This window comes from Hemiscyllium ocellatum, chromosome 6, assembly GCF_020745735.1.
Source record: "Hemiscyllium ocellatum isolate sHemOce1 chromosome 6, sHemOce1.pat.X.cur, whole genome shotgun sequence".
Taxonomy (NCBI): Eukaryota; Metazoa; Chordata; class Chondrichthyes; order Orectolobiformes; family Hemiscylliidae; genus Hemiscyllium; species Hemiscyllium ocellatum.
Window position 1 is genome coordinate 104,589,693 of NC_083406.1, and position 13,123 is coordinate 104,602,815.

General features: G+C 42.2%; 1 protein-coding gene across 1 annotated transcript in view; it reads left to right on the top strand.

Moving 5' to 3' along the window:
* LOC132816968 (von Willebrand factor A domain-containing protein 3B-like) overlaps positions 1–13,123 on the top strand; it is a 135,897-nt gene that overhangs the window by 100,838 nt on the left and 21,936 nt on the right. The window contains exons 21-23 of the mRNA XM_060826995.1: positions 6,139–6,189; positions 6,295–6,472; positions 10,295–10,436. Of these exons, the coding sequence (XP_060682978.1) occupies positions 6,139–6,189; positions 6,295–6,472; positions 10,295–10,436 (371 nt within the window). The remainder of the gene's footprint in view (positions 1–6,138; positions 6,190–6,294; positions 6,473–10,294; positions 10,437–13,123) is intronic.

Below are 13,123 nucleotides of genomic sequence, written 5' to 3' on the forward strand. Positions count from 1 at the left end.
CCCCAAGATGTTGACTAGCGTTCATTTTTAAATTTGTGAGTCAGAAATGAAATGAGCCACATTAGCATTGCAATGATCTACATCAAGCCAGTAACTAATGTATTGGACTATGCTGCTCTCGAACAGCTTAAAACTCGACTGCTGCATTTGCTAGAGGCAGTCTCGCTCATTGAGTTACCTGAGGCCAAGATAAAAGCTGCAGATCCTGTAACCACATGTAACCCATCATGTAAAACAAATTTCAAGGTGAGAGGGGAAAGATTTAAAAGGGACCTAAAGGGCAACTTTTTCATGCAGAGGATGGTGGATGTATGGAATGAGGTGCCATAAGAAGTAGTGGAGGCTGGTACAATTACAACCTTCAAAAGGCATTTGGATGTATATATGAATAGGAAGGTTTTAGAGGGATGGGACAAAGTGCTAGCAAATGGGACTACACTTATTTAGGATATCTTCCAAACGTAGACTGGGACTGCCATAGTGTTAATGGTTTAGATGGAGAGAAATTTGTTAAATGTCTCCAAGATAATTTTTGGATTCAGTATGTGGATGTTCCTACCAGAGAAGGTGCAAAACTTGACCTACTCTTAGGAACTGAGGCAGGGCAGGTGACTGGGGTGTCAGTGGGAGAACATTTTGGGGCCAGCGACTGTAATTCTATTTGTTTTAAAATAGTGATGGAAAAGGATAAACTGGATCAAAAAGTTGAAGTTCTATATTGGAGGACAGTATTAGAAAAGGACTTTCAAAAGTTGACTGGGGGCAGATGTTCACAGGCAAAGGGATGGCTGGAAAGTGGGAAGCCATCAAAAATAAGATAATGAGACAATATATCCCTGTTAGGGTGAAAGGAAAGGCTGGTAGGGGTAGGGAATGTTGGATGACTAGAGAAATTGAGGTTTTGGTTAAGAAAAACAAAGAAGCATATGTCAGGTATAGACAGGAGAGGTCGAGTGAATCCTGAGAGTATAAACGCAGTAGAAGTGCACTTAAGAGGGAAATCAGGAGGGCAAAAAGGGGACATGAGATAGCTTTGGTAAAAAGGATTAAGGAGAATCCAAAGGGTTTTTTACAAATGCATTAAGGACAAAAGGATAACCAGGGAGACAATTGGGCCCCTCAGCAAGGCAGGCCATGTGTGGAGCCGCAGGAGATGGGTGAGATACTAAACAAGTATTTTGCATCTGTGTTTACTGTGGAGAAGGACATGAAAGATAGAGAATGTAGGCAAATAGATGGCGACATCTTGAAAAATGTCCATATTACAGAGGAGGAGGTTCTGGATGTCTTGAAACTGATAGAAGTGGATAAATCCCCAGGACCTGATCAGGTGTACTCTAGAGCTCCGTGGGAAGCTAAAAAACCAATTGCTGGGCTCCTTGTTGAGATATTTGCATCATTGATAGTCACAGGTGAGGTGCTGGAAGACTGAAGGTTGGTTAATGTGGTCCCACTATTTAAAAAAGTCAAAAGGAAAAGTCAGGGAACTATAGACCGGTGAACCTGACATCGGTAGTGGACAAGGTATTGGAGAGAATCCTGAGGGACAGGATGTACATATATTTGGAAAGGCAAGGACTGATTAGGGATAGTCAGGATGGTTTTGTGCATGGGAGATCATGCCTCACGAACTTGGTTGAGTTTTTTGAACAACTAACAAACAGGATTGATGAGGGCAAAGCAGTGTAGGTGATCTATATGCACTTCATTAAGGTGTTCGACATGTTCCCCATGGGAAACTGGTTACCAAGATTAGATCTCATGGAATACAAGGAGAACTAACCATTTGGATTCAGAACTGGCTCGAAGGTAGAAGACCTTCGATGGTGCGGGGTTGCTTTTTTAGATTGGAGGCCTGTGACCAGTGGTGTGCCACAAGGATCAGTGCTGAGTCCAGGAATTTTCATTATTTATATAAATGATTTGAATGTGAGCATAAGAGGTATAGTTAGTACGTTTGCAAATGATACCAAAATTGGAGGTGTATTGGAGAGCGAAGAAGGTTACCTCAGACTACAAAGGGATCTTGATCGGATGGGCGAGCGGGCTGAAGAGTGGCAGATGCAGTTTAATTTAGATAAATGTGAGGTGCTGTTTTTTAAAAAGCAAATCAGAGCAAGACTCATACACTTAATGGTAAGGTCCTCGGGAGTATTGCTGAACAGAGACCTTGGAATGCAGGTTCATAGTTACTTGAAAGTAGCGTTGCAGGTTGATAGGATAGTGAAGAAGGCACTTGGTACGCTTTCCTTTATTGGTCAGAATGTTGAGTATAGGGTTCGGAGGTCATGTTGTGGCTGTACAGGACATTGGTTTGGCCACTTTTGGAATATTGCGTTCAATTCTCATCTCCTTTCTATGTGAAATTTGAAAGGGTTCAGAAAAGATTTACAAGGATGTTGCCAGGGTTGGATGATTTGAGCTATAGGGAGAGGCTGGACAGGCTAGGGCTGTTTTCCCTGGAGCGTCGGAGGTTGAGGGGTGACCTTATAGAGGTTTATAAAATTATGAGGGGCATGGATAGGATATATAGACAGTTTTTTTCCTGGTGTGTGGGAGTCCAGAACTAAAGGACATAGGTTTACGGTGAGAGGGGAATGATATAAAAGGGTCCTAAGGAGCAACTTCTTCATGCAGAGTGTGGTGTGTGTTTGGAATGAGCTGCCAGAGGAAGTGGTGGAGGCTGATACAATTACAGCATTTAAAAGACATCTAGATGGGTATATGAGTAGGAAAGGTTTGGACCGGTATGGGCCAGGTGCTGGCAAATGGGACTATATTAGGTTAGGATAACTGGCCGGCATGGATGAGTTGGACTGAGGGGTCTGTTTCTGTGCTGCACATCTCTATGATTCTTATCTAAAGGTTGACTGAGAAAATTACACCCATGCAGGATGGATAAAGTATCATTTAAATGAGCTTCAACCATTGCAGTGTGTGCAATGTAGGGTGTAATGTAGTTGTGATAAGAAAATAGTATATCCATTTTTTTTGGTAACATTGCCTTTTGAAAATGACAAGTCCTATTTCTATTAATGTGATAATTGTCAGGCAATGTGTATCTAATATCTAATTATTTAAATAATGAGACGCTGAGTATTCCCAGACATTTTAAAATGTAATTGCATATTTTTCAATGCAATGTAATATGTTTAACAACGCTGCTCTCAGGAAATATCTGTTCTCATTTACTGTAAATGCATTGATGGAAACATTCTGCTCCTGGTGCGGCGTACCTTGCAAAAGCCTAAAAGTAACCTTTTAGAACATAACTATGAGTTAACTAGAAATACTGACCACTGGACATTTCCCCACTGGATTGGCTGCACATAATAACCAGACAAAAACATGCTCCGTTATTGAATAATTTGGTTACATTTCACCATTTCTAATTGCTTTCTGGCAAACTGATGGTTGGAAAATAATACGCAGACTTCCACCAAAGCCTGAACAACTACTTTGTAGCATTGTTATCCAGGTTTTTGTCTCCTGCATATCTGTGACTTAAAAATTAGTGCATTGTCTCAATGCTGTGTAATAAGACATTGAATGAACTCTTCACCTTCTCCATCATTAATTGGCAATCAGTGCACGTGAAAAGAATCTCTTTGGGCATCATGAATGATGGCCTTTAAGGTCTTCATTCCATGATCTCTGCACCATGGCCTGAGACAGAGCTCCCTCTCCAGCAAGCTACTTCATGGGCGGTGCTATCCTCCTGATGCTCGCCCAGGTTGGATGTGGCTGGTTTCTTCCACTCTGACCTCTGACCTATATGTATGGCGTCAGTGTCTGAGCTGCTACTTGCTGATGATAAGTTGGTGACACTTCCTTATCTTTAGTTCTGCTATCTTCTTGCTCTGCTCACTCAGTTGTATGAGGAACTCCTGGACCTGAAATGTGTGAAAGGGATAAAGATTAACATTTAGCTGCACTTTGTTGACTTTAAATCCATTTATTGCTGTACCACGACTCAAAATTGAAAATAGAAGGATCCATTTTTTTAAAGATCTAATGACGAAATTAAGCACAGAATTCATCAGAGTGATAAGGAAGACAATGGGCAAAACTTACAATTTCAGCAGAATGGGAAGAAGCTTTGGAGTTGTTCTACCCTCAGACCCCCAGCCCCAGACTTCAGTCTCTTTCTGTCTCTCTGGAGGAAGTTGTGCCCTGGGGAGCTGAGTGCCTGGAAAGTACATCTAATTGTGCTGGAGCTCATTAACAGTTGCATTAGCAGATGGTAGAAAGGAGGATTATGTCAGTCCCTTAATGGTAAGTTCTTTAGAGTGCAGAGTGAGGGAGGAAGGGACTGTGTGAAAGTTTAGGGGTTAGTGCCCACAATATATTCAGGGTGTTGTGTAAGGGTTTAAATGTGCTTCAATTGCCATCCACTATGATGATGTCGTATGAACCTGAAGGAAGGACAGCTTAGGTTCCCGGCAGAGTAAGACTGATCCTCCTCAGGGTCTCTGCAATAATATTGATCATGTCAGTGTAAATTGTAGATAGTAGATAAACTTATAGAACATAGAAAAGTACAGCACAGAACAGGCCCTTTGGCCCACGATGTTGTGCCGAGATTTAATCCTAATGTAAAATGTAGTAACTTAACCTACGCACCCCTCAACTCACTGCTATCCATGTGCATGTCCAGCAGTCACTTGAATGTTCCCAATGACTCTGCTTCCACCACCACAGCTGGCAATGCATTCCATGCATTCACAACTCTCTGTGTAAAGAACCTACCTCTGATGTCTCTTTTATACCTTCCTCCTAATATCTTCAAACTATGACTTCTCGTACCAGTCAATCCTGCCCTGGAGTAAAGTCTCTGGCTATTGACTCTATCTATTCCACTCATTATCTTATATACCTCGATCAGGTCTCCTCTCTTTCTCCTTCTCTCCAGAGAGAAAAGTCCAAGCTTATTCAGCCTTTCTTCATTAGGAAAGCTCTCCAGTCCAGGCAGCATCCTGGTAAACCCTCTTTGCATCCTCTCCAAAGCCTCTATATCTTTCCTATACTAGGGCGACCAGAACTGGACACAGTATTTCAAGTGAACTACTTGCCCATTGTCTTCCTTAAAGCACTGTGAGTGCTTTATCACTCTGATGAATTCTGTGCTTAATTTTGTCATTAGCTCTTTTAAAAAAATGGATCCTTCTATTTTCAATTTTATTTGGAGATTTAATTTGAGTCGTGGTACAGCAATAAATGGATTTAAAGTCAGCAAAGTGCAGCTAAGTGAACTACATCTGGTTTGTAACAAGAGACTCTTCTGGTTAGACCAGCAAGGAGATTTCCTCTACCACACCATACAAGTAAACCCTTTAGATCTCTGCCTTAAAAGAGGGTGGTGGCAGCAAAGCTATCCCACGGTGCGCAACTTTGCAAATAGCCTCACACTGTGGAGCTCAGCTGTGAGGACTGGGCACCCACTCAGTTAGATGCACCCCATCCTTCATCTTATTGTCTATGTCATTTAAAAATGGTCTGCTCACTCCCACCCGCTCACTCACATCAGATGTATTATAGTGTCCACTGTGTATCCTTCAGATCAATACACTTGGCATCAACCTAAGCCACCCTTCATTACTTATTTACCAGTTTCAGGGCCCACCCACCTTGTGTATTGATGGTGACTGTGGGAGTGGGTGTGAAAGTGATACTGTAGCTACCCCACTTATTTTATATCTCCCCTATTCTAATGAAACTCTGCCCAGTGAGGCTGTGGAACACCTAATCCTAAGTTTATCGCCCTTGTGTGTTGGAATTGTGTACAATATTTATTCTGTACATGCTCATGTACAAGAATGTAGCTTGTAGGTAACTTATTGATGACTTTACTGGTGAGTTCTGTAGTGTTGGATACATCGGAATCTGAGCAGTGATGTATCATTTACCAACAACAACACTTATGTTTATACAGTACCTTATGACACTATTATTTATTGAAATGTTATTTTTCCAGAAACCTGTTTTGCATTTGCAAGCTAGTTAACATTGGGCTTCAAACAATATCATCCATTCATCTAAATACAAAAAGGTGCTACCTTTGATGAATTGACATTAAATCAAAAGCTTCCAAATTTGTTAGTAGTTAATAATTTTCAACACTTCTTTCTCTTTTGCAAGGCGTCTAAATTTAATTGTATGGAGAGCATTATCTCAGGAGGAGCGAGATAAGTAAGTAACAATATTCTTTATAAATCTGTGCTTTTGCATTTTTGTTGCAGTCACATTTAGATTTTGATTATTACTTTTTTTCTGTGTGCCTTCATTTTGAACAAGGTTCAATAGTGATAAACCAATCTCATTTGGAGACCACAGAGAGGCCTTACTGCAAGCATTGGACAGAATGGATTGGCCTATTGCTCAAGAAGATATTACATTATTGGAAGATGAAATCCAGACTGGTTATACATATAAACAACAGACCTCAGACCTCCAGAAGGCTGCTCGAGAAAAGGTTTGTAAATCTTCTTCAGGATTTTTGAGCAATGACTCTAACACAGAACCTGATCTGGGTTCAAAGGATTTCAAATATTTCACTTCACGCAGGATGGCTTACTAATTCTTGTGAAGAATTGACATCTAAAATTGGGAGTAAGTACATCAGAGTCCTTCCCCTGATTTCTATATCCACATTATTCCTCTCACTTGCGTGAACACACACGCAAATTATTCATTTAGAAATCTACCTACATCCTCCGGCTCCACACACAATTTACCCCATGGTCCTTAAGGGGCCATACTTTTCCCCTCCTTACCTATTAGTTTATTGTGCCTGGAAAATAACTTCGGATTTTCCTTTAAATTTATCTGCCATTATTCTTTCAGTTCCCCTTTTTGCTCCTTTAATTTCCTTTTTCAGTTTCCCTTTGCACATTCTGTATTCCTTTAAGGCTTCTGCTGCTTTTGTGATCAGAGCAGACCTGACTGGGATCAGAAGCACGTTTAGCTTTTCCTCCTGTCACGTCTCCTAAGATCTCGTATGATTCATTAAGGTTGCCTTTCATTCTTCTAAATTCCAATAAGCATAGACCCAACATACTCAACCTCTTCTAATAAGAAAATGCCTGAGACTCACCTAATAAACTTCCTCTGGTCTGCCTCCAATGCTAGTATATCTTTCATCAGGTAAGGGGATCAAAACTGTTCACAATATTCAGAGTGTGGTTTAACTCATGCCTCGTATAGTTTCAGAAGCATTTCCTATTTCTGTATTCTATTTCATTAGAAATGAAGACCTACATTCCATTTCCTATCACCTGCTGAACTTAAATGATAGTTTTAATGATTTATACATGGGGACTTTGAAATCTCTTTGTGCTGCAGCTTTCTCATGTCTTTTTCAATTCAAATAATATTCCGCTCCTCTATTCCCGCTAAAGTGCATAACCTTATAATATTCCATCTGCCAAGTTTTTGCCCACTTGCTTAACCTGTCTATATCTCTCTGCTGGCTCTTTATGTCCTCCTCACTACTCGCATTCCCACGTTTTCTTTCTTTGCCTTCTGCCTTCCTCACCTGGCCTGGCCAACATGTGACTCCAGACCCACAGCAATGTGATTGATGCTTAAATGCCCTCTGGGCAATTAGGGATGGACAATAAATGGTGGCCTAGCCAGAAACTGCCATTATCCCATGAACAAATCAAAATATCTCTTCATATTGTTCCTCATATTGCTAAACAATGTGTTGCTGGAAAAGCGCAGCAGGTTGGGCAGCATCCAAGGAACAGGAGAATCGATGTTTCGGACATAAGCCCTTCTTCAGGAATGAGGAGTGTGTGCCAAGCAGGCTAACATAAAAGGTAGGGAGGAGGGAATTGGGGTAGGGGCTTAGGGAATGCAATAGGTGGAAGGAGGTTAAGGTGAGGGTGATAGGCCGGAGAGAGGGTGGGGGCGGAGAGGTCAGGAAGAAGATTGCTGATCAAGAAGGTGGTGCTGAGTCCAAGGGTTGGGACTGAGATAAGGTGGGGGGAGGGGAAATAAGAAAGCTGGAGAAATCTGCATTCATCCCTTGTGGTTGGAGGGTTCCTAGGCGGAAGATGAGGTGCTCTTCCTCCAGCCGTCGTGTTGCTATGGTCTGGCGATGGAGGAGTCCAAGGACCTGCAGGTCCTTGGCGGAGTGGGAGGGGGAGTTAAAGTGTTGAGCCACGGGACGGTTGGGTTGGTTGGTCCGGGTGTCCCAGAGGTGTTCTCTGAAACGTTCCGCAAGTAGGCAGCCTGTCTCCCCAATGTAGAGGAGGCCACAGCGGGTGCAGCGGATGCAGTAAATGATGTGTGTGGAGGTGCAAGTGAATTTGTGGCGGATATGGAAGGATCCCTTGGGGCCTTGGAGGGAAGTGAGGGGGGAGGTGTGGGCGCAAGTTTTGCATTTCTTGTGGTTGCAGGGGAAGGTGCCGGGAGTGGAGGTTCGCTTGGTGGGGGGGTGTGGACCTAACGTGGGAGTCGTGGAGGGAGTGTTCTGTCCGGAACACTGATAAGAGGGAAATATATCCTTGGTGGTGGGGTCCGTTTGGAGGTGGCGCCTACTTGCGCCCGATGTGGCCTCCTCTACATTGGGAAGACAGGCCGCCTATTTGCGGAACTTTTCAGAGAACACCTCTGAGACACCTTTCCTGCTCCTTGGATGCTGCCTGACCTGCTGCGCTTTTCCAGCAACACATTTTTTAGCTCTGATCTCCGGCATCTGCAGTCCTCACTTCCTCATATTGCTAAGCCAACTAATGCAAATATTACTTATTTCCCAATCTGTCCTTATTTGGCATACCTTTAACTTTAGTGTGATAAACCAACCCAACTGCCCCATGGCTGAACACTTTAACTCCCCCTCCCACTCTGCCAAGGACATGCAGGTCCTTGGCCTCCTCCATCGCCAGACCATGGCAACACGACGCCTGGAGGAAGAGCGCCTCATCGTCCGCCTAGGAACCTTCCAACCATAAGGGATGAACGCAGATTTCTCCAGCTTTCTCATTTCCCCTCTCCCCCCCCCCCCCCCCCCACCTTATCTCAGTCCCAACCCTTGGACTCAGTACCGCCTTCTTGACCTCCAATCTTCTTCCTGACCTCTCCGGCCTATCACCCTCACCTTAACCTCCTTCCACCTATCGCATTCCCAACGCCCCTTCCCCAGGTCCCTCCTCCCTACCCTTTATCTTAGCCTGCTTGGCACACCCTCCTCATTCCTGAAGAAGGGCTTATGCCCGAAACGTCGATTCTCCTGCTCCTTGGATGCTGCCTGACCTGCTGCGCTTTTCCAGCAACACATTTTTCAGCTCTGATCTCCATCATCTGCAGTCCTCACTTCCTCATATTGCTAAGCCAACTAATTCAAATATTACTTATTTCCCAATCTGTCCTTATTTGGCACATCTTTAACTTTAGTGTGATAAGCATTGCTTACATTTTACAAAAGCTGTCAGCATTCTGTTTTATCTCCACCTTTAGATCAGCTTATTATTCTTTATGCTTTGCTACACATATACACTCTGGCCCTTCATATAAGCCAGATATCCCAAGGTCACCATATGTCATTAGGGTCTACAGGGAAGTTATTTAAACTGTAATGACATGTTGTTCCTACACTCCTCAACTTAATAGTTCTCATGGCTAGATAGTGTATGGTCTGTGTACAGGATCTCTATCCTCTTAATGCTGGCTAACTCTGTGTCTTACAATTGTGTACTCCACAACCACCTGATGAAGGAGCAGTGCTCCAAAAGCTAGTGCTTCCAATTAAACCTATCGGACTGTAACCTGGTGTTGTGTGATTTTTAACTTCCATTTGGTGCTTTTTACATCTTAGACCTTGGGGCTCAGCTTCTTAGATTCTGGCTACATTGATTCCTCCTAGTTGCAATGCACAATATACAATGAGAATGTTATCTGTTTAATTCAGAAGACATAAAATGACTTTGAACTGTTAAACATTTGGTAACCTAAGGAGAAATTGTCCTATAAAGCCTGTAGTAAATGTACAACATTGATAATGACCTTGTTTATGAATAACTTCAATTCATGGAGATGTCTTTCTGAATGCCCTTAATCCTCCTGTAATAATGAATTTTATAGTTGACTGCAAGCAAGAAATCCACTGTATGCATTCTGTTTGCTACTATCACTGAGGTTTATGAACCTGAGAATGTAATGATAAAAATAGTTGTGTTGAAGGCATGCTTATTTCATCACTTTCACAAAATTATAAAGATGTCAGGTTATTCCTTTGTAAAACCATTTTGTTTTTGTCTCAGGGTTTCTATTTCTACGTTATTCTCTGCAGGAGCCGGAAAACATGCATCATGTTCCCAGGAACCATAGTCCCAGTGTACAGAACACCACAAAACAGGACAGAAGAAGATTGGATGCACTCAGAGGTCAGAGGGTAATTGCAAGATCAGAAGTTGATGGTTTTTATTACCCAGGTGAGTTGGATGTCAGGTGTTTTCTTGGATTACCAGGAGGCCTAACGTAAATCTGTTTCAAAGTTTAAAGGTTGCCATGTAGATTACTGGAGGCTTAAGACTGTTCATTAAAGCTACTCACACTGAAAAATATTCTTGCCAGCGAGGAATGGAGGAGGAGTAATTTCTGTTGAAATGTGAAATACGTCCCCTAACCTTTATGATAATTGGAAGTGATTCAGTGAGTATTAAATTCCAATTTATACTTGAAATCATGACAGCTCAGTTCCGAATATTCTCAGGTATTTCATCTCTTTTGCAACATGTGCATGTATTTCCCCATCACACTGAAATAATAGAGCTCCCCATTAAGCAATAATGCACTTTACTTTCAATAGCAGTAGTAGAGTCATGGAGTTATACAGATCCAATACCTTGCAGTTTAGAAATGCTATAACTGAAATGACTGCTATATTCTCATCATTTCACCTTCTTCTCAAAATAACACAATATAGTGGGTAGCCATGAAAGGCATGTGGAAGATGTACAGGGAACTAATGCATGGGGGAGCAGGGAAAAACGCTGTCTGTTCTTATCCGCAGCAGACATCAGCAACAATGGGAAAAAAAAGATCAGGTCCTATAGCCCCCAGTGCAAAACTATGGCTACAAAAGCAGATCAAAGATTATAAATTCTGTGGCAAGTGACTTGTCGCCTGATTTGCTAAGCTCTCCCTATGTACAGGGCATAAGTCAGGAATATGAAGAATACTCTCTACTTGTCTGGATGAATGTGCTGCCAATGCCACTGAAGACCTTCACCACTTTATCCATTATCTGTAATTGTTACTCACTGCATCATCCTTGCACAATGGCAGCAATGTGTTGCACAACAACTCAGGAAGGCTCCTTTGAAATCACAGTCCACAATCACGATCTCCACCACCTCAAAGAAGAAGTGGAACAAATGCATGGGAACACCATTCTGTCCAATTCACTTAGCATAATGACTTGGAGCTAAATCACTGTTCCATCATTGACACTGGGTCAAAAACTTGGAGCTCCCTGTCGATCTGCACTGTGGGTACATCTACATCACGTGGACTGCAGTTCCATATCAATATGATTAACTCTTAATCTCTCTCTGAAGTGAACCTAGTAGGCATGTATCAATATCACTCCATTAAATAACAGATGTCCTGAGCTAGCAACACTGTGAGGCACCATCACATCATGGCTTGTGGCAGTTTTATTTTTCTTTATTCACAGGATGTGGGTGTCGCTAGCTAGGCCAGCAATTATTGCCCATCCCTTATTGCCCGTGAGAAGGTGATGGTGAGGTGCCACCTTGAACTGCAGCAGTCCATTTGCTGTAGGTGGACTTGTAATGCGATTAGGGAGGGAGTTCCAGAATTTTGACCCAGCAACATTGAAGTAATGGCAATATATTTCCAAATCAGGATGGGAAGTGGCTTAGAGAGGAACTTGCAGACGCTGGTGTTCCCATGATTCTGTTGCCTTTGTCTTTCTAGATGGAAGTGATTGTGGGCTTGGAAGGTGCTGTTTTAGGAGCCTTGGTGAATTTCTGCAGTGCATCTTGTAGATGGTACGTTCTGCTGCTACCAAGCATCAGTGGTGGAGGGAGTGGGATGCTTGTGAATGGGGCACCAGTCAAGTGGGCTGCTTTGTCCTGGATGATGTCAAACTTCTAGAGTATTGGAGCTGCACTCATCCAGGCAATAAGCAGGATTCCAACACACCTGAACATTATGCCTCATAGATGGGGATAAATGTTGTGGAGTCAGGAGGTGAGATACTTGTTGAAAACCTCCTAGCTCTCACCGGCTCTTGGAATCACAGTAGTTTACATTGTATGGTTGGTTCTGTTCAACTTTTACTCAATGACTCTCTTGTTCTGCTGTTTGTGTACAGAACGCACCTGGGCAATTTTTCATATTGTTGGGTAGATGACAGTGTTTAGCAGAACTGGGGGTGCAGCGAGTTCTAGAGCACGTGGAGAATGTTGTCAGGGCACATACTCTTGGCTGTATCCAATACCTCTATCTGTTTCCTAATATTACATGGAGTGAATCAAATTGGCTATTGATTGGCATCCGTGATTCTGGGGACTTTCCACTTGGCACTTCTGGCTGGGGATGGTTGTGAATGCTTCAGCCTTATCTTTACTCTGATATGCTGAGTTGACCCTTGAATGAGGATGGTGATTTTTTGGAGCCTCCTCCTCCAGAACAGAACCCACCACCACTTTCTCAAAACAGCTGGAAATGGTACTAAATATTGGACTTGACGATGAGAATTTATGGAAAACACAAACCTGGTGACTGCTCATAGTCAGATATTAAAGACAAACTGTCTTTGTGACTTGCTCTCACACAATATTGGAATTTTAAAAATTATTCAACATATGGGGTGGGGAAACAATGCCAAATTTAGATAACTATGCTTTGAATTTTGAATTTGTAGCATATATTTGTTCCTCAGTAACACTATTTGTATGTAAAATGATGCACATAAAGATATCTGGAAATTAAAAAGTGATGTATAATTCCTTGGGGTAATATTTTGTCCAATTATGTTAAATACATTCAACAGTTTTATGTTTATTTCTTTTTTATCATTTCTTTTTATCATAATTTTATCTACATTTAAACACATTTAATTGCTATTTTTCATTGCATTATAATTCGC